Source organism: Callorhinus ursinus, unplaced genomic scaffold (genome assembly GCF_003265705.2).
Source record: "Callorhinus ursinus isolate GAN/ISIS: 27379988/994484 unplaced genomic scaffold, GSC_fseal_2.0 scaffold27, whole genome shotgun sequence".
In the NCBI taxonomy this organism is placed as follows: domain Eukaryota; kingdom Metazoa; phylum Chordata; class Mammalia; order Carnivora; family Otariidae; genus Callorhinus; species Callorhinus ursinus.
In genome coordinates this window covers 9,687,544-9,710,281 of record NW_027397089.1, presented here as the reverse complement: position 1 = coordinate 9,710,281, position 22,738 = coordinate 9,687,544, and the positions used below count along the sequence as shown (strand labels likewise).

At 38.3% G+C, this 22,738-nt stretch overlaps 1 protein-coding gene across 2 annotated transcripts in view; it reads right to left on the bottom strand.

The window, feature by feature from the left end:
• Positions 1 to 469: 469 nt before the first annotated feature.
• The window catches only part of BCAT1 (branched chain amino acid transaminase 1), a 151,853-nt gene continuing 129,584 nt past the window's right edge, over positions 470 to 22,738 (bottom strand). Inside the window, exons 11-13 of one of the 2 annotated variants that reach the window (XR_012373972.1) lie at positions 5,908 to 6,083; positions 2,596 to 2,663; positions 470 to 564 (exon numbers count right to left, since the gene is read on the bottom strand). Coding sequence is in view for 1 of the 2 variants with exons in the window: in XM_073877849.1 (XP_073733950.1) it covers positions 5,973 to 6,083 (111 nt within the window). In the remaining variant the exon portion in view is untranslated. Of the gene's footprint in view, positions 565 to 2,595; positions 2,664 to 5,907; positions 6,084 to 22,738 lie in introns of those variants that run through there. The other variant, XM_073877849.1, reaches the window with a different exon arrangement.

The following is a 22,738-nucleotide window of genomic DNA, read 5'->3' as shown; positions in this document are numbered from 1 at the left end:
CAAACCTGTAGTGACACCAACCAGAGTACATCTATAAAGTCACTGATGTTTTGTGCATCTCAACTATTAATTTTTTTAAAAAATCAATCAACCATCCTAAAGAAATAACAGACTTATTTTTTGGTTGTTATTTGAAAATAATCCAATTACATAGGGAAAAATATAGGGAGACAAAGTATTATAGAGATTATCAGGCACTTAATTGAGAAAAATATTATGTCTATCGATTTTAGGGTATTTGTGGTACTTGTCAGCTTCCTGACAAGTTTATTATTTGATATGATTTTATTTCTCATAATAAATACACAAATGTTCATAACTTTGTACCCATAATTGTGTATCTTTAAAAGTGGTTCCTCCAAAGAGTGTAAGCTTTAGGTCCCATGAAGTCAGCCCTGTAGGACAGCAAGTAGAATAAGAGTAAAGGCATTTGATCAGGCAAAGCGGGCAGCATGACCTTACTCACCACTGAGAAACCAGGTCTCCGTGATCTGCTGGAAGGTGACTGTGCAATGTGCACCTGAACAGAGTTGGTTCTTCCTGGTTTGCTTTGCATTTGGAATACTGGATGGAAGATCAAGAGAAAAGAGTTTTTATGATCAGATCTTCCCTTGAGAACTTGAGTGAGTTCCTGGAACCTTCAGTGCCTCAGTTCCCTTATCCAGATACTGTTGTGTTTAAGAGCATAAACCCTAGAGTCACACCATCTGGGTTCAGAGTGGTAATTCCGGCACTTACTGTGTGATCTCGGGGCAAGCCACATTTGGCTAAGCCTTAGTTTCCTTACCTATTAACAAAAGAAGGAAATGACCATTCTTACCTCAGAGGTTTGTCATAGGGATCAAATGACATAATGAATGTAAAGTGCTTAGCACACTCCTGGGCATATAGTAAGTGCTCAATAAATGACTGTTATTTTTCTATGGGAAAATAACATAACTAAATCTGACGTCTATCTTTCTCAGAGAAATGGTGTAAGGGAGAAATGATTAAGTAGTGTCAGGAGAAAAAAAAATAAGACTAAATTGAAATGTACCATGTTCATAAGCGTGGGGGTAACAGTCCCTGAAAATGCTCATTTGTTTGTTCTAGGTCACGGGACTTGGGCCCTATGTATGTGCACATGGATCTGTTGGGGGGACACGGGAAGCATAGACAGGGATAGGGCCAGGAAGGAAAGCAGCACCCAGCATGCCTGGGATGCCAGGCTCTCTTCTGTTGCCCGACTCCTACTGCTTCTTTGTGTGGGCACCCATTCAGATGACTGGACCTCACTTTCCAGGGTCTTATCATTTGAGGAACAGTAATGTGGAAGCTGGCTAGTACTCAGTGCTGGGCTAAGTCGCAAGGCGGGTGCAAGCCCCTGGTTCCATCTCCTCTACTCAACCAAGGTTGGCACAGAAACCTCCACACATCATCGTATTCTTCAGCCCTGAGCATGCTACAACATTCTCAGAGATGAGGACAAAACAATGCCCTCACAAAGCTGCTACTTAAATGGGCAGAATGGAAAAGATTTATGGTTTGGGCAAAGAGGAGGATCTATAGCAATAGGGAGATTTCCTACTCTTCCTAGAAAAAAAGAAGGTAAACTAATATCTTATCTGGTAAGTCTAATAATTTTGTTTTGTTTCATCACTAGGTTTACTACTTTTGAGGACATAGGTCACTTGAGATTCAAAACACAAAATTTTGAACTAAAGCCAGAAATGTGCTCTTGGTGCTGTAGATGTGTGTATACGTGCATAATGATTAACCATGTTCATACAATTGCCTCATTTACTCCTCACAACAATCTCCCAGTTAGGAATTGCAGCCTTAGCATCCACTGTTTATCTATTAGGAAACGAATGCTCTAAAATGTTGAAGGAGTTGCCTGAGATTGCCCAGCAGAGAGCAGTAACCTTGCCTTCCCACAAAAAACACACATCCAGATATGAATAAATACTTTGACTATGAACACACGGCCTCTATGTGTATGAAATCATGTGAATATTTGTGAAATAATAACTTTTTTCTTCCTGTGGTATTTCCCTCTTTCCCTTCACTGGTTAGAGCAGAGAATCAATCTCCACCACTGGCTCAGAACTGCTTGGGGGGTGGGGCAGAAAACATCCTCTGATTTTCCTATACCTGGTTTCCAAGAGCCTAACTCTTGGAAGAATATTGATGATTTGTGGCATAGGCCAGCTAGTGGAGAAAACACAAAGGCAGAAAGATTTCCCTTCTAGACTTCAAAATAGTTTCTTCTGGATTACGGGGAGAAGAGGCAGAACAGACAAGTTGGCCCTATTCAGAAGATAGTGGCTGAGAATGTCTAGAGCAGAGCCCAGGAGAGATAACATCAACCTCAGCAGGAAATCTACATTCACGCACATGGGACAAAGGGTGGCCTAGCAAGGACCCATGGCTCTACTATGCTAGGGAAGCAGCAACAAGTTCTTACCTCCAGAGGTGTCACCAAACCAGCAAGTGAGCCACAGGCCTGCAGGTGCCATATGAATAGATGGTTGGCAGTTTCTCGATGGCAGTCTGTGTGGAGCAGATCCCACCCCACTAGGGCCTTAAACTTCATCATGACCTTCAAACACTTACCACAACTTCAGGAAGGAAGGGTACCACCAAAAGTCCCGAAGTTTTCTGCCATGCCAGCCAAATAATGTCTGAAAGTAGAAATTAAATTGAATTTTAGAAAAATAAATGTAGCTTGAACAACTGAGATTTAAACCTATTGTTGTATCTCAAAAAAAAAAAGAAAAGAAAGGAAATCAATTATAAACAACAGGTGTTGGTGAGGATGTAGAGAAAGGGGAATCCTCTTGCACTGTTGGTGGGAATGCAAACGGGTGCAGCCACTCTGGAAAACAGTATGGAGATTCCTCAAAAAGTTAACAATAGGACTACCTTAGGATCCAGGATCACATTACTAGCTTTACCCAAAGAATACAAAAATACTAATTCAAAGGGATACATGCACTCAACTCTTTATAGCGGCATTATCTGCAATAGCCAAGTTATGGAAACAGCCCAACTGTCCATTGATGATGTGGTATATAGCTATACAATGGAACATTGCTCAGCCATAGAAAAGAATGAAAATTTTTCATTTGCAGTGACATGGATGGAGCTAGAGAGTATTATGCTATGTATTGTATGCTATGTATTATGCTAGTATTATGCTAAAGTCAGTCAGAGAAAGACAAATACCTTATGATCTCACTCATATGTGGAATTTAAGAAACAAAACACGTATTGTATGGAGCACTGGGTGTTACATGCAAACAATGAATCATGGAACACTACATCAAAAACTAATGATGTATGTATGGTGACAAACATAACATAATAAAAAAAGAAACAAAACAAATGAACAAAGGGAGAAAAAAGAAAGGGAGAGAGGGGCAAACCAAGAAACAGGCTCCTTTAAAAAAAAAAGATTTTATTTATTTATTTGCTAGAGAGTGGGAGAGAGAACAAGAGAAAGCACAAGCAGGGGGAGGGGCAGAGGGAGAGGGAGAAGCAGACTCCCCACTGAGCAGGGAGCCGGATGTGATGCCGGGCTCAATCCCAGGACCCTGAGATCATGACCTGAGCCGAAGACAGATGCTTAACCAACTGAGCCACCCAGGCAACCCAAGAAACTCTTAACTGTAGAGAACAAACTGATGGTTACCAGAGGGGAGGTGGACCAGAGAGGTGGGTTAAATAGGTGATGGGGATTAAGGAGGGCACTTGTAATGAGCACTGGGTGATGTATGGAAGTGTTGACTCACTATATCGTACACCTGAAACTAGTATTACACTGTATGTTAACTAATTGGAATTTAATAAAATTAAATAAAAACTTTAAAAAATAAGTAAGTAAAAATAAAAACATTTATACTTTTAAAAAAAGGAAAGGAAACATAATGGCAGTAGTAGATATATACATTCATTTAGAACATTCATATACATTCATTTAGAACTATAGGTGTTACAGTTGCATGTGTCAGATTCTGTTTCTCTAAAACAAGCAAGGGATATTTTTCCATCCCCATATCCGATCCCTGCTAAAGGTTTAAAACCTAGAAGAAGCCATCAGATATAATCACTTGAGCTCTCCCTCTGGTGAAACCTCTCATAAAAGAGACTTACACTATCTATTGTAGAGATCTGAGATGTATAAAATTTAGTGCATTCCAAGGTAGACACTGCATCCTGGGGGCCTTATCTCAAAAGGAAAACTGACATCTAAAAAATATAGGGTGCTCAAAACTTCTACTATCTGTCCTCTTAGGCATTCTGAACTCAAAGTTTCCTGATCCCAATGACAAGGAACATAAATTTTTTGGAGCAAAGAACAGATCCAAATTATAGGTTAGGATTACCTTGCATGTATATTGTCAGTTTATTTTTTTTTTCAAGATTTGCCTCAATTAAAACTTGGAGCCATCTTATTTTTCCTAAAATAAGTCTGGTAAAATCATTGCTTTTCCTCCCAAGTAGATATAAAATAGAGTTGTACATATATGACTGTTGCCCGTTGGTCCCATTCATTGTTGTGTTCTCTTGCTTCCCACGCAAACACGTCTTTCACTTTCACACCTCTATGACTGTGCTCCTGCTGTTCTCTCCGCCCGGAGTACCTTTCTCTCCACTTTGGGGTGAATTTGCCTTCCTCTACAAAATCCTCTTTCACATGCCCTGAGGAGCCCCTCATTCCCCTGTGCCCCCATGTCATTTCACACAAGGCTCTGTGGTGGGACACATTAAAGTAGCAGCCTACTCCCACCTTGGAGTCTTTGCACTTCTGTACCTTCTGCAGGTCTTTTTGCAAAGTCTACTGTCTGAGAGAGGCCTTATCTGACTACTCAAATTAAGAGTATAGGGGCGCGTGGGTGGCTCAGTCAGTTCAGCGTCTGCCTTCAGCTCAGGTCATGATCCCAGGGTCCTGAGATCAGCCCCACGTCATCAGCTCCCTGTTCAGCAGCGAGTCTGTTTGTCCCTCTCCCCTCTTCCCCGCTCATGCTCCCTCTCTCTCCTCGCTCTATCAAATAAATAAATCAAATCTTTAAAAAAAAAATTAAGAGTATAATGACTCTTAATCCCACTAGCTCTTTCTCTGTTTTATTGTTTCTCTTTGGTGCACAGCATTATTGAATTATATATCTACCCACTTATCTATGCCCTACTCATTCTCATATGTTCTTTACCCCTTAGGACAGGGCTGGGTGCATCCACTAATATTTACCAAGGAAGAGTAGATGGATAAACTGAATTAGCCATGACTTTTTTTGCAATTGAGAAAGGATGGAAATTTTACCCTAATCTGTAACACATTTTTGTAATACTATAAAATAACAGTGTTTCCTGGAGAGTGGAGGCAGATCTTTTTTCGCAAGTAGAATGATAAAAAGTATCCATAAATTATTCTGATAATACCGAGTATCTGAATACTTTTTTCAGTAAGACAAGTCATTAAATTCCACAGCAAAAATTTATTGAGTGCCTAGTATTTATCAGGCACGAGGCATTATACAAAGTCAAATAATTTAAATTCAGCTCCAAAGTGTACTAAAACAATAGAAAAGTCTGGAGAATTTTACTTGAATATCTCTGTTTGTGAAAAATATGTCTCACTCTAAAAATTCAAGCCCTGTACATTGGCTGCAAGTGAGGAAAAATAAAACCATAAAGTGCAATTCAAAACTTTAATAAAAGAGTAGAATCTAAAATATAGCAGCAGCTAAAGCAGTAATAAACCAAATGAAACTGAATTCCACAAGAAGGCCATGCCACCTTGTGGGTACTGGGAGTATTTTACCATCCTCGATATATAACTAGAGAAAGAGTGACCAATTAGAGAAGCAGTAATTAGAAAGATTTTCAGCAATTTTTTTAACCGTAAATAAAACACATGGTACTCACTTTTTGATGCAGGAACTATTGGAAGCTTTTGATACCAAAATGCAATGCATCTTGAACGACTTTGATTAAAGAAACTGTAGGTGATGAGGATATGTTTTAAAACAAAGATCATCTTCTTTATAAATGAACTCGAACATCTTAAAGATGCAGACATGCACTCTTTCCTTTTCATTTGTCTGAACAAAAGATATAGATTGTTTAGACAAAAATGCACTCAAACAATAAATAAATAAAATCAACCACACACAGACTCTAATGTAATGTCCTAAGAAATTATAAGGCCTGTGTGAACTTGTACCAACACGTAGCTTAAAATTTAAAGATATTAGGTAATAAGAAACATAATTTTTCAGAAACATTAACAGTACTAGTCATGAGACTACAAAATGTCTCCATTGCTCATAGATAAATCTATCATTGTCTTGAAATAATAATTTATGGGAAAAATAAACATTTGCACAGGCTAATGGACATAGGACCATAAGGCTATTGAGAAGGTAAAAAAATAAAATTAATTTTTCCTATAGGAAGAATTGTCCCTGGTCTCAAATTAGAATCTTAGAATCATAAACTTTAATACTGGAAAGTACCTTAAATGAAGCAGAGGGACCAATGACTCATTCTAATGAATCCTTAGGCAACCAAATTATTTCATCTCTTGTTATTCTTTATCTGAGTATTACTAAAATTCAACAAAGAAAACACTCTCTTACTGACAAAATACAAAAAATAACAAAAGCAGAGTAGTATAATTAAACGCTAGCTGGAAAGGGTTTTCGAGACTATTGAATCCAGAATTTCCAAAAGATATTTGTTATACTCTATTCCCAAAAGATACTATGATATGCCACTAGAAAAAAATTTTTGGAAAATACTGAATCAAAGTTAAGCTAGGGTCTTTAACTGAAGACACTTTCATACCCCTTAATATGCTAGTATTAATTTGGAAGATATAGTATGCATTTATTTTATTTTATAATTTTACTTCTTCAGATAATTCACAAGTCTAAAGTACAAATTTTGAGAACTCTGATTTAAGCCAATTCCTTATTTTATAGAGAAGGAATTGAGACCATATTGGTATTTAATTTGCTCAACACAACAAAACTAAAAAATTTCATAGACAGGCCTAGGTCCCAGTTTTTCCTAATCCCTAAATTTAGTGGGGTTTTTTTGGGGGGGGGCGGGGAATGATGTCACACTGAACTGATTCTTTCCAGATTGTCATAATTCAAAATTACTGCTCTGAAAAGGCAAACGTGTTAAGAAAAAAAAAAAGTGCACTAAATATCTTTAATCACAACTTTATGTTGTGTTTTATACAATCATTGACCACCAAAAGATCCAACACCTCCCACTTGACCCCTCCCTTAAAGCTTCGACTTCCCAAAATGACATCCTTGTGGTTTCCTCAAAGTGAGACCACCAGATAAGAATAGTAATACAAATTAGTTTGATTAACTATAGTGTTTCTGCCTCTCTTGGGTTCAAACCCAGATGTATAGTCAAATTGGTTGGCTTTAAAATGTTCATTTTGAGAAAGTGTCCTTGACTATAAATGGAGTAATTCAAATATTTAGAGAAAATTTTCATGCTTAGTGATGTGAAAAACCATGACATTTACCAAAAATAGGTATTCATATGCTCTAGCTCTTACTTTCATGGGGAGGAGTAGATATAGAAGGGGAAGATGTGGGGGTTATGGGGTTGAGCGCAGCAAAGGCATGTTTTTCCCAAGATCATGGGGCAAAGAGGTAGATGTGTTCAGTGACATATCTATAGTTCCTTCTGCATGAGGCATTGGCCTGGGAGCACAAGATTCAGGTAGAGTTGGGTTTAGGATGTCTTGGGTGGAAAAAGTAGCTCTCCAGCATACTGGGATCCTGTTCTGATGAAAACATGCATTCAGCTGTACTTAATAAAGCAGTATTTATTGCTTTAGGAGATTGACAGATGTTTACATTGCTCTGTAGCAAAGAAAAAAAAAAGCAGCCTGAACTTGATAAATTACCTGAAGTACCAATGATACAGATTCCTGGGAACTAGGACATGACCTGAATGTTAAGACTCCAATATACCCATTTTCAGGATAGACTCTCATCCGCAGAGGCCGTTTGTCCCTCTGAAACATCCTTACTTCCTCTTTGTGCTCTCCGTGTGTTTAGACTAAAGGAACTCAAGATTATGTTGATAACACTACTGGAACAGGTTTTGGGTGTTGTTTTTTTTTAAAAAAACTAAAAAAAAGAGACTTAAGGCTCTCATCTGGACAAATTGGGCCCTAAAACCCTGCTATTGAGGAAAAGGTTCTGACTGTTTTATTTTAAAGTGTTTGTAATTGTCATCTTAATGCAATGCATTAAGTGAACAATTGCCAGTTTTCAAAGTATATTTTTAGGGCTCCTGTCAACCTAACTTTTTATAAAAATGATGCAAAAAGAAATAGAAAGGAGAAGTACTGAATATTAAATCTTTCTTCAGCCCACTGTCTGATTCTCTTAAGGTCTGTGCTGATATTTTTAGGCTTTGAGCACATATAAAATTTCATGGCTGTTTTAATATACATACAGGCTTGAAACAGATGAAAGCTTCCATCTGAATGATATAGATTCCTACTCCCACACGCAGTACTCAGACAAAACACATGAAACTAAGTTTAACTACTCCAGAGGAAAAAAAGCAAATTCAATCTTGCCAGGATCTGAAGCTGTGATTCTAAGGATTTTAGGCTTTTCAAATCTGTTCTTTAGCTTTTTGACACACTCCCCTCTGTTAGGAGCTCTCACATGGACTCAATCCCAGGACTTGTCTGGTGTCTACATAGTGAGTCTTCATTATTCAACATGGTTACAATCCTGGGGGGGTCATGATAAACAACAGAATATCAAGTAAGTGAGTAGAGAAGTCTGTTCTCTGGTAGAAGGCAAGGTCCTTCCAGAGAGAATTAATTTCTTTTCCTGGATCAATGAGAAATCTGCAAACCAATGAATAACATGACAATGAAGAACGAGGAACTTCTGTCCATATGTAGTCAAACCCCATCGGAAAGAAGGGGACAGACCTGTAATTGAGAACTTATTATATACTATGCACTGTACACGGATCTTAAAAAATATTTTATTTAATTTTATCCCAGGAGACCTCATAAGTTTGCTCATAGTGAGTTTTCTACCCTCTGTTTTTATAGAAAAAAACCCAAAGTCTCAGAGCTTACATAACTTGCCCAAGTTTACACTGTAACGAGGAGTGTCCAAATTTGAAAGTCCCAAAGACATTAGTACTGTAAGACTCAATTTACCCCAGCAATGGAAAATTCCCTATAATCAACATGGCTAGAGTGTGCATGAAATCTACCTACCCGGCAAACAAGTGACTGCTGTACACTTAGCCATTATCCAAATCTTACACAATTTATCCAGCTATTGGGAAGCCCCTTCTGAATGGAAACATATACACGTCTGAGGTCTCAGGGTGAGGAAAAAGGTGTTGCTACTTTTTATGAGTAAGGCAAAATTCTATCATGTTTCTTTTTTTTCAGTTTTATTAAGGTATAATTGACAAATAAAATTGTAACCTATTGTGTTTCTTAAGAGAAAAATAAAAGAGTCAGATTGCCACCACTGCCCTAGAGACCCAATTCAATACTTCAGTGCACATCTACTGACTGCACTTTTGTTGTGAAGCTCAATGGTTCTTTGCAATCTAAGTAATACACTAAAATGGGTTGAGTCCAGGCTCATTCACTAAAATGTTATGATCTTGTCTCCCTCATTAGGAAGACTGACAGTTGGTGAGAATGTGTCATGTGAAAACTGTCAGAAGAAATCTCAGTGCATATCTTTTGTAAACCTGTAATTATAACATAAATAATTGATAAACTGCTAAATATATTGTTTATCAAAATATACTTTCCAACTATCAAAAAAGAAAGAAAAACTCAATTATTGATGTTTCTAAGGCTTGTTTTCCTGTGCTATTGTTTTCAGTTGGGTCTTTATAATCATGAAACAAGGGTTACTTGTGGTTGCACTATTTCCCCTTCTTTCCAAGTATAGAGAAACAATACAGGTCTATTGTATTTCTGCATATCTTGGAAGAGAAGCACTGACTGACTTTTGTTCCACACTATCTTTTCAAGGAAGTTTGCATCCCAAACAGGCTTTGAATATAGAAACAGTGTTTCTTAGGGCGCCTGTATGGCACAGTCAGTTACGTTCAACTCTTGATTTTGGCTCAGGTCATGATCTCAGGGTCGTGAGACTGAGCCCTGAGTCAGGCTCCCTGCTTGGTGGGAAGTCTGCCTGAGATTCTCTCTCTCTCTCTCTCTCCTCTGCCCCTCCCCCTGCACACACGCTCTCTCTCTCTCTCTCAAATAAATAAATCAATCTTTAAAAAAAAAAAAAAACAGTATTTCTCTTCAGAGCAAAGAGCAGGTTTGCTTACTGACTATTGTAAAACATTTTGGTTCCCTAAGCCCAGAATTCCTCTCCTGTGACATAACCTACTGTGAATACCGGTATCATCTGACCTTCTTCACATCAACCTGTGCAAATTGGAGCTAGAGGAACTGGCATAAAAAAGCCAGTACTCTGGCTACTTCTATTAAGATGAGTAACAAATTGTTCTCTGTCTCTGATACAATGGCAGGCTAATTTGTTCACTTGCAAGTGGGGTAAAATCCCAGGCCCTTCACAATGTTTGGCAGTTTCAGAGATGAGGGTGGGATGCCGAGGCGTGGCTTCACAGAAGAGGGAGGGTGGGGGGTGTCACAGACAAAGCAAATGGACCCAAAGGAGTCCATATGCTCACTAGTGAATATGTTGCCAAATTGTATGGTGTATGGGGCAATAAGTGTTCCTTCTCTTTATTGCCTGTAAATGAGGAGGCATTTGGAAAGTGATTGAAGGCTGCATACAGGAAGTAATTCAAAAAGAGCTGCCCAAATGCTCCTCTGCTTATTGTTAACTCTCCTCTAGGTTGCGGGTGGGAGAGGACTTATTTTCTTATTTAGTGGTCAGCCTCAGATCCTCCATATTCTAACAAACAGCAGTAAGACTCATCCCAGTGTGCCCCCTTTCAGACAAACATCATAGAGACATAGCACCTACACTGGGCATGGAAGGAGGAAAACTTCTGATCATAGAGATAGAAGCCAGGCACATCATTAAAACCTGGCCTACTATGCTTAGGATCTAGGGGGGCAGGTTGCAGAAAATCTGTTAAGGAAGAATGGCAACAGTTGGCCATTGGATGTTCCACACTGTTCTACCATGACAACATTAAAACCATTTGGAAATGACAGTCAATGTCTCAGGGTTTTTTGTGATAGGTTCTGACTGATAAAAGGGACCTTTGGCTTTTTCAGGGAGATTTCCCCTGAGACAGACTCCTAGGAGAACTGGGTTCTTTTTGCTGCAGTTGACTTTACATTGCTGTTGAAGATGATCCACTGGAGAGGGTAAAACTGACCCAAGAAATCTACACAAATTCTTGTGGTCAATATTGTTGCTTTGGAAAATTCCCCTAGCCCTTAGAATGAATATGAGCAAGAATTTAAGATGTTTTCTTAGTAACATCCAGCCATTTCCCCAGAGTAAGGTGAATCCTCAAAGAAGGCTGATGGTGTACAGCAAGTCAAGCCCGAATCACCCAGAGAATGTAAACCTTGCAGTCCCAGCTGGAGAGCAATGTGTCTGTGGCTGCAGTCAAGGGGTGCCTAAAGTTGAAAGAGAAGGTACCAGTAACGATGTAAGTGTCCTTGCCACTTGACATAGGGCTTTTGGTATAGCAAAAAGAACATAAGAAATTTGTTTACTGGAGCCATGAGCTCTGTATAAGAAAGTTAATGTCTCCCTCCAGAACAAAGAGCATAAATATTTACTGCCCATTTTAAAAGATCTAAGTTTTCCATGTGCAGGTTCCTCTCCTATAACACAACCCACTGATCTGAAGGTGTCATGTGGCCCTCTTTGCATCACTCTATGGAACTGGGGCTCAGGAAGCTAATGCAAAAATGTTGATGCTCCGGCTTCTGTTGTTGCTGTGAATATTAACTGTCGTTTGTCTCTAACCCGAGTCTTGTGTCTTCTACCAGCATCCATGAAACTATGACAGGTTAATTTGTTAGCTTGCAAGTAAGGTAAACTCAGATTCGGGGCACCTGGGTGGCTCAGTCAGTTAAGCTTCTGCCTTCAGCCCAGGTCATGATCCCAGGGTCCTGGGATGGAACCCTGCATCTGGCTCTTCGCTCAATGGGGAGCCTGCTTCTCCCTCTGCCTGCCCCTCTGCCTGCTTGTGTTCTCTCTCTCTCTCTGTAAAATAAATAAAACCTAAAAAAAAAAAAGATGAACTCAGATTCTTCACAGTTCTTGACACCCAACACATTTAAGACATTCTGTAAGGAGGTAAGAATTTGAATAGAGGTACGCTTATTGTGTGTTTTCTGTTGATGTCTAGAAAAACTTTTAAGATAGAAAGAAACATTTCATTAATGTAAGTAAAATGGCAAAGGAAAAAATGCCAATGAAATACAGCTTTTCTCTTGAAATTAGATTTAAAGCTTTTCTTGTTCTACTGCCTGAGAACTCACCATTTGAGCTTCCTCAGTTTAGGTTTAAAAGACTGACTTGTAAACAAAAGTGCTCCCGGAAATGGAATACACTAAGCAACTAGTGGTCATTCATACTTCAAGGTAATCAAAACAATTCCTTCTCTCCATCTAATTAGAATCATTACCCAGAAATAATGACAACTTAATGTGTTTATAGAGGGATAAGTAAAGGGAGGCAGAACAAAAGGAAAAGAAAGAGTAATAATGGAGTAATATTTAGCCTGCATTATCCCACCTGGTTTTAGCAGCCATAATGCAGTATGACTGTAAGATATACTTAGAGGAAAATGCCCAGAAAAAGCACAACAAAAATGATAGTGGACAGTCACTAGAGACAAACTGCTTCTACATCCCTAGAGATGCAGAAACCATAGGCATAAAGTGGCTGAAAGATTCAGTGAGGCTGAATTCTCAACTGTACGCCTAAGAACCACTCTTGACCAGGTTTTGAAGATGAGTTTTGTAGTAAATATGGACAGTCCAAGCATTTTTTATCACCTTCGACTACACTGTTAACGTACTGACATAATAATCTAGGGGTCCAATTTTAAGAAAAGTTTCAATAAATATTTGTTTTTATTTGAAAAACCAATCTTAAGAAGCATACTCTGACAAAGTTAAGGTAGCTGAAATTTCATTGAAATTAAGTCTATTAGTACAATTGCTAATTGAGTCACTTAACTTTTTCCCAGCAGAAATAGAAATAAAACACAGTATTGCTTAGAGATTTTGAAAATATTATAGAAGAAATAGGTTTCTAGATCTCTCATACAAATCTTATCATTTTCCATAACTGAGTTAAAACAAAGATATATTTCTTTCAGACAATCAAAAAAGACAGTCTGTAAAATTATCTTTAAGCCTAATAACTTATTTTTCCCACAGTTTAAGCAAAAGAGCTTTGCCCATAATAGAATTTAGTAAATATCTACTGATTCAAATTGAATTCAATATGGTAGAGAGGATATATTAGCTTGAGTTCTATGTTCAAACTATCTCTTAAACACACACTTTCTTTTAATGTTTGTTCTACTAAAATAAAACAACACAAACTATCTTTAATCAATGGTTTCCTTGAGCCTACCTGTAATAGTTTTGTCACCTGGGACCTTTAGCATTCCTGTGGATTTGATGCCTGCCATATCAATAACTGAAAATGGCTATTCTCAAACAAAACGAATGAACAAAAAATGAACAATGACAAAAAAGAGAGACAAACCAAAAAACAGACTCTTAACTATAGAGAACAAACAGATGGTTACCAGAGGGGAGGTGGGTGGGGGATGGGTGAAACAGTGAAGGGGATTAAAAGCACACTTATCTTGAAAAGCACTGAGTAATATATGGAACTGCTGAATCACTCTATTGTACACCTGAAACTAATATAACACTGTATGTGTTGAAGATGATCCACTGGAGAGGGTAAAACTGACCCAAGAAATCTACACAAATTCTTGTGGTCAATATTGTTGCTTTGGAAAATTCCCCTAGCCCCAACTCTGCAACTAACCGTTGAATCAAGAAACATATGCTAAATTTTGTGCAAGCCACAATCACTGCACATACAAACAAGGCAAAATGAAACCCTACGATATCTGAGAAATATGATCAATTCACAATACATTTCTCTGCCCACTACCACTAAAGTATTTTCTAAACATTTACTGCTGTCTTTATGATGATGGCTAAGAACCAGATCTCTTTGTGTTCTCAACTGAAGGCAGGGACAGAACACACTCATTTGTAGATGACAGGGCATGAGTGGGCTGCACGAAAGAGGGAACTTACACGTGTTGGGTGCCTACTAGGAGACATCTTAAAAAATGTGATATTTCATTTTCAAAGTGCAAGAGATGATAAATGATAGATAGATGATATGTAGATAAAGTTAATTATTAGAATAAAATATCAGAAAGCTTCAGCTGAAACTTCTTACCATGGAGAATTTAATTTTTCTAAAGCAAGGATGTTTGTTTTCAATCTGACAGTTTTGTGAATATAAAAAAATCTCCCACTATTATAGTCACATAAACTTAAGACATGATGCCAGAGTCACCTACAAAATCAAGTATAAAACTAGGGGTACCTGGGTGACTCAGTCGGTTAAGCAGCCAACTCTTGATTTCAGCTTAAGTCATGACCTCAGGGTCCCTGGAATCAAGCCCCAAGCTGGGCTCCACACTCAATGGGGAGTCTGCTTCAGGATTCTCCCTCTCCCTTTGCCTCTCCCCCTCCCCCTTGCTCGCTCTCTCGCTCTAAAATAAATAAATAAATCTTTTTACAAAAAAGCCAAATGAAGTATAAAACTGGTGCAAAAGGAAATCTAAGTTCTATTTCTCTTTCTTGACAGGTTCCTCAACTAGGAAATGATTGGAGTGGGCTAAATCTCTAGGGTACATTTCAGTTCCTTCAGTCTAAGATTTTTACGTGATGAGAAGGATAAACTAAAAGTTCAGTTTTTTGTATAAAGCAAACCTTAAGTAGGTAGGTCTAAGGTTATGTTCACACAATGTCATCTAATCAGTTGAAAAATGAACATGTCAGCCAAATAGATTTGCTGTTACATAGTAGACCAATGGCACTACAAAAAAAACATACTAACAACAACAAAAAACCCCTATTCTGCTATTTAAAATACACAGCTGTGTGTATGGGAATGACCTAGGATCTCTCAGATTCCTCAAGTCTCACAATCTTCTTTCCCCTTCTAGGAGGGCAGCATCTGTGGATACTAAGTGGCATTTCCTCTGCATATTTTTCCCTGGGGAGGCCTTTGAACTTCAGCCTTTTGGGGTTTCAGTCTTGAGCTAACCTCCCTGAATGCTAGGGCATGAACAGACTTTATTCTAAGGCCTTTATTTTACAGATGAGGAAACTGAGGCTCAAGGACTCATTACCTACCCTGCACCACCACCCATTCCAGCAAAGTTGGCCACTACATTTTCATCTCTTGAAGATAACTTCCCTGGAAAATATCAAGGGTTTTATGGTTCTCCTACTTAAGATAGGAGTCAAAACCACCAAGCTTATTTCAAAGGAAAGAAGTTTTTTTCCATAAAGACTAGAAGTGATATGTTGCAGTGAAGGAGAAAGATGTAGAAAGAGGAAGTATGATGAAGAGAGGGGATTTTTTTTTGGTGGTTTTGATCAATTTCTCATCGGGTGATTTGTCATTTGTTGAGCTGAAGGCAATAGAAGCATAATTTCAAACTCTTCCAGCCTCCACGTTTGATTTAAAAAAAAAACAAAACCATAATAGACTTTAAAAAATAAGTTCCTAAAAGGATACTTTGTTCTTTTTCTCTGAAGTGAGTCCAAAATCAACAACAACAAAAAATGAAACTGCTAAAGGATGGAATGTCTTAATCTGGATTAGTTTGGTCACTGTTTAATTCAATTTAATTCAAAAAAAGTTTTATTGAGTATGTGATATGTGTAAGTCACTACCTTTTTTTTATTTTCCTGTCTCATTACCACACATCTCTGAACTTTAGAAGTCCGTTGAATGGGAGGGGGCAGGGTATGTAAATTGGAATTCAGGACTATATTCATCACTTAAAAACTCAACTCTTTGTACTTTCTCAACTGGCTTGTTCTTTATGGGGACGTGATGTTAGAAAAGTATCTGGCAACTCCAAATGAAAGGCAATGCTATTACTTATATTACATTTTACTGAGTTAATGAGACCTTGCCTCCTCCATGTTCCAGTGGGATTGATATGTATGCATGTGTGTGAGCAGTGGTTGGGGGGTAGACTATTCTCTTGGTTGCCTCAGAGCTATAGTTCAAAAGCTACATCTAGAATACTTAAAGAGAGGGGCACCTGGCTGGCTTAGTTGGTAGAGAATATGACTCTTAATTTGGGGGTTGTGAGTTCAAGCCCCACATTGAGTGTGGAGATAACTTAAAAAAATAAAATCTTTTAAAAAATAAAAAAATTTAACAAATAAAATACTTAAAGAAATGATAATCACTTCATATCAACGTATGCAGAAAATCCTTCAAGATGGTTTAATGTAAATGTCCCCACCTTTATACTAGCAGGAGCATAAATGGTCTTCCCAGTTTACTCATTTCAAATAGGTAGTAACTTTAAAGTCTCTGAAGAAAGATTTAACCCAAACATGACTAAGGCTGGGAACTTTGCATTTGCAGTCACTATAATTTGGATATACAAATATAAACAACAAAGGCTAGAAATGAAAATATTAAAGTTCTTTTAGTTTTAAGTTTGTGAAACTGACATTAATCATCTATATTGGGGCGCCTGGGTGGCTCAGCTGGTTGGGCGTCTGCCTTCGGCTCAGGTCATGATCCCGGGGCCCTGGGATCAGGCCCCCAAGTGGGGCTCTCTGCTCAGCAGGGAGCCTGCTTCTCCCTCTCCCTCTGCTCCTCCACCCTGCTTGTGCTCTCTGTCTCTTTCTCTTTCAAATAAAGTCTTTTTAAAAAATCATCTGTAAAAATTTTCAATTCATTAATGTAAGTGAACAAAGATTGCCATGAGATTATTATGTTAAGAGTTATGCATTTAACTAACTTCCCAGAGAAATTTTTAAATAAAATGTTAGATGTATTTGGCACTTTGTTCCCATCTAGGATGTTCAAAGACTTCAGAGATTGGCTAACTAAAGCTCACCGTATCACTGAGATGCAATAAGACCTAAGAATTATGGCCCTCATTTAAAAGATAGAGAAAAAGAGAACCAGAAAGTGATGGCTCATCAGGTTTGACAATAAGCAGGTGCCATAGTTCAGAGATGCCTGGGAACAAAGGGGGAGAAGCCTCAGAGTTCTCTGCCCCAGGACACAGATGTCTCTTCTAAGTAGCCACTCCTGTGTCACTGCCACCAATTTAAGAGTTCAAACTGGAGTGAGGAAGTAAGGAGGACACTTTTTTGGAATAAGCCTTAGCAGTCTGGGCCTCTCTAGCATAGAAGATAATGACAGAGCAAATCTGAGTCCAACCTTACCAGCACTCCAAACCAAGTTGACACAATGTGGTGTGTGAACACCACATTCTCCAGATGGAGGCACCAATCGTGACAAAAGGCATTCTATGCTGTTTACTTTGTACTGGTGTTATCTGTGTATATGGCATCATAAAAAATAAACTGTGGAATCAGAAAAACAGGCCAAATCTTGGCTCTTCCCCCTACGAGCTGTGTGATATAGAAAGAGTTACTACACCCAAAGAAAGTTCTGTTTCCTTATCTGAAAAATTGGGATAATAAAATTCATGTCACAGCATTATTATTAGGATTAAATGGTAAAATATTTTAAAATTCTAGAACTTAATGGACTCAAAAACATTGTTTTTCCTTTCAACATAAGAGACTTTTCTGGCGAGAGGGTTTGGCAGAGTTGTGTTTGTGTAACTGGTTTCGTTGTTTGCAATTGAATCCAAATTAATCTGTGAAAGATCCCTCACAGAACTCCACTTAGTTCAAAAGTCAAAAACTAGTTTAGATCATTAGGAATGCAGAGTAACTCAACTTGAAATTTCTTTGTTAGCATTACTAATTGAGAGGTTATCATTAAGCCCTATGGCCCAGTCAACTGAAGCTCAAATGAAGGGGAAATTGCATGCTTTTACCCAGGACTCAGAGTGTAAAACCTGAAGGCAAGTTATGAAATGCCTCACAAATGATGAAACACTAAGTGGAAACCACTGACCCTATAGAACTAGCTCTTACGGCACCCAAGGGAGAAGATGCTACTCATTGTAGTATCTATAGCCAGAGAGTGGTCGCTGTCAGTCATTGCTTTCTCAAATGGACTTCATGTTTTCAGTAAATTTTTCTGCATATCACTAGGCTACCACATATCTGATTTTTCCATGTCTCCTCACATAAAAGAATCTTTTGACTAAAAATAAAATACTCGCAAATCCTTTTTTCTTTGCCAGATCTGAAACAAACCACAATTCTTATGGAAAGCAAGAAGGTGCACCAAGAAGGAATCAAAACTTAAGTTCTTATTTTTTAATAAATAAATCTTGATGTTTGGGTTCTAGAGGAATTAGAGGCTCTTGAAAATTATGGAGGGAACTGCAGAATTCCTAGCCTGACAACAAAATATACATATTCCTTGCCAAAAATTTCTTCAGAAAAATGAAAGTTAATTCCCAAACTTCCCAAACAACTAGTAGCATGATTCTGATTGCAATGAATCCAACCATAAAAATCTTTCAATTGCCCCATAATTGATATTTCTTCAGGATGGGTGCTCAAACTAAATGAAATAATTGTTTAGGTTCAGGTTATAAAATATTTCATTGTTCTGATTTAGTTCTGGTTTATTAGTTTTTGAAAAAAACCACATGAGCTTAGGTCTGGCTCAAACAAGTTCCCTAGGTTTTCTTTCAATGGTTTAATTTCAGTTCACAGTTCAGTTAAAAAATAACAAGAAAGTCAGGTTCATATCAGGTTTAGCAAACCCTGCAGTTTCTCATGGTTTGGGATTGAGAGGTGTTTTCAGGTCAAATTTTGGCCTCAGAAGCCCAGGAGGCACTGGGGTGGGCCCATACTAGGAGACAGCATCCTGTGTCTCTTAAAGTGAGGGATCGAAGGGGGACCAGCTGTCTGCTGTGTGAGGAGGAAAAGTGCCCCAGTCCTCTGCAATTCAACCTGAGAGTCACTGTAGCATGAAACTGGAGCTCCTGGTCGTGGAAGTATAGACAGTGGAGGCTGGATAGAGGAGGGAAGCTGGTCAGCAACCCCACACAGGCCAATTTCTTCTCTTCACGATTCCTTCCACTTTACCCAAGGCCAGTCTCCCAAGGAGCACACCCATTTCTGCTGCCAGGGAGCATCTGCTCCCACCCCACCCCCTATTCTTTGCCTAAGTCAACTTAAATGGCGCTTGTTGGAAAGGCTTCTCTGATCTTCACTTTTGAAAACAGTGATGTATACTATATGATGTATACTCATGTCCCCCTTTATTTTTCCCTTCATTGCCCTTATTACAGTTGTAATTATACAAATACTTGGGTGGTTATCACTCATGGTTGGTTTCCTTCATTAGGCCATTTGCTCCAGGAAGTGAAGAAAAGTGAATGTTTTTTAATCCTCTATTCCCAGCCCTGAAGCAAAAGGCTTGGTACCCAGTAGATGCCCCATGAATAACTGTTGAATTAAGCAGCTCATTGCTGACAAGTTTTCATCCCATCCATCACTGGCTTTTCCTGTCCTCAAGTCCTAGTATACGTTCTACACACCCTTACGGGGGTTACCTCTTTAGCAGTGAACAAAAATAATAAAAACTATCCCTCATTGGGGCCTTAATAGATGCCGGATGTGGGACTAAAAACATCATAGCCATTATTTCATGTAATCTCAACACTGCGAAGTGCATAAAATTATTATTTCAATATAATAGGTGGAGGCCTCAGGGATAGATTAAGCCTGGGGCAATGCAAATCTTGGTGTGGAACAGGAAAAGGGGGGGGGGGTGGTGGGGAGGGGAGGGGAAGGTCAAAGAGGTATAGGGAAGGTGGGGGGGGCCAACGAGCATTCTTTGGGTCACAATTCCTTCAGAGTCAGCCCCTTCTGTGCCCCTTCATAGCAACACATAGCCCATATGTGTTGTTATCTGCAGCATGAGACAAATATTCCATAGTGGAATCCCTTTTCCTGGTGCTCAAAGGAACTAGAAAATAGAAGATCAAAGGAAAATGATGAAAAGAGATTTGACTCTGTGGCCCTCATTGTTTAGTATCTATTAAATATGTTCTTTCCCTTTGTGTCTAAAACATTACAGCTAAGACATGGGTGGTCAGAATAGATAAGTCTCTGGCCCTCTTCCAGCCATGTGATTCTACAATTCCATGTTGCCATAATAATTTCCCCTAGATTCTGTCAATGGGCTCCTACTTCCTTCAGACTGAAGATCTACCTAGCAATGAAGACAATCCTGACAACACCGAAAATGCCTAAACTGATGGCGTCTCAAAGAAAAATTTTAAACCCGTATTTATACGCCGCCAAGATAAATAAGTAGGAATTTGGCAATTAAAAAGTTAACTGGGTCAGTTGTGATGGCCACACTCTTTTGGCATCTCGTTCCCATCCTGGGAGCCATGATGAGAAGCAGCTCCTCTGGAGTCTGTCATGTAGCACTTTAACTCCTCAGCGAGAGCTGGTAGGCATGCAAGATTGCAGAACACGCCTTTCTCCTGCACCTCGGCGTCTCTCTCCCCCCTCCTCTTTATTTCTGTCATTTCTAGGGTTCTGCACAACTGCATTGATAAAGCACTGCTTGAAAGCTTGACAATTATATATTTTGTTGTATTATAACTTTTTAAGAATAAGGGTTAGTTAGAGAATGGAGATTGTAAAGTATCTCAGAAGGTTTTAACTAATTGGACTGCTATTATTTTGGCATAACTTGAAATTGTTGGAATAGAGGCAGAATTGAGGCATGAAGAGATATGAGAAATAATGATGGTAAATTTAGATATTTGTGTGGGGGTAGAGAGAGAGAGATGTTTTTTATGGGCAAGACTCAGAATTCCTGGACTTTCCAATTTGTATGGAAAGAAATGTGAAGACAGTAATTACCTCATTCAGGTGAAGATGTACCTGGAAGGAGACAGACCCAAGGATCTCCTACTTCCATCTCAATTCACTTACTCACTCCCAAAATGAAGAAGGAAACACAGAATGCCCTGCCTTGGGTAATACGGAAATTGCTCCCCCCCTCATTTTGCAGCATTTTCCTCTTGTAAACCTCTAGTTATTTAAAGTGATATTTTTTAATAAAAGAAGAAAAAGAAAGTGATAATAACACAAAGATATTACATCATCATGTCTGATTGTACATGAACTTTGAGGAAGAAAAATCCATAAATGTGTCAAAGGAAAAGGTTAATGAATGAATTACTTCCATGTTGGCCGTCATTACAACAAACACATACACATAAACCCACATACACATGCCCAAAGAATGAAGGGGAATAACACATTAGAAGAGAAAGAAATAGGAGACATATTCACAATATTAAATTCAATAAGAGAATTTAATAAATCAGAGCTATAGGTTTAAGTAAGCTTCTTTAAATATTTTTATTTCACTATTAATGTTTTATCAAAAAATAATAGTTTTAGCACAAATTCCACTTTTTAAAGCTCACACGGCTCCAACACTGAGGTTATCTTGTTTGGCATTAGAATAGCTCATGTCTACATTAAAGCTGGAATCTTAGAAGTGACATAAACAGGCCTTTTTCTATAAAGATAAAAGGCTAAGCTTTAAAGGATTTTTTATTTATAGATAAATGTTTCCATAGTAATCAGTACTATAAAACTTGCTCGTGTCAGCAGTCCTTTGCATACAAAAATGGCTCATATTAAAATGAGCTAGATTCAGAGAATCAAATGTAGATTTTTACCTTAGAAAAAAACTTTTGTTAGAAGATGAGAAATGTTTTTGAATTTTGTTGGAAACGACTCTACTTTTGGTCACATGCACCGTATACTCCCACAGAACACACACAAGGGATGAAGGCCTGACCTTTGAAGGCAGCATGGACCATGATGAAAAGTAATTTAAAACAACACACTCATTATTACATCCTCAGATGATGAGCTTGGAGCTATGCATTTTAGATTTTTCCAGTGTCTGAGGTCAATTTTGTTTTAGGAAGAAAGAAAGTTCAGGAAGAGGGAAAACAAAGTTCAGAAGGAGGCAAGATTAAAAAGAGAAGAATATAACTGTATTGCTTTAGTAATAGAGTCAGAAACGCATGCGATAAATATTACCCAGAAAATAGTATAAAGCAGGTAAGAAATCTGTTTTTAACATTTATGACTTTCCTTGCAGAAGTGGAAACATATGTTTACCAAAAGACATGTACAAGAATGTCATAGGAGCCCTATTCATAATAGCCTCCAACTGAAAACTCTCCAAGGGTCTACCAGCAATAGAATAGATAAAAAAGTTGAGGTGTACTTACAAAATGAAATACTATATAATGAGAATGAACAAACACTGCTACATACAAATATATAGACATAAGGTTGAGCCAAAGAAGGCAGGCACACACAAAAAGTATATATACTGCATGATTCCATTTAGGTAGAGTTAAAGAATAAACAGAACTAGTCTACGGGTTAGAAGTCAAGAGAGTGATTACCTGGGGGTGGACAGTGACTGGGAGGGGGAAGATGGAGGGTTCTGGGCCCTGTTACTTTCTTAATCTGGGCACCAGCTACATTGGTATG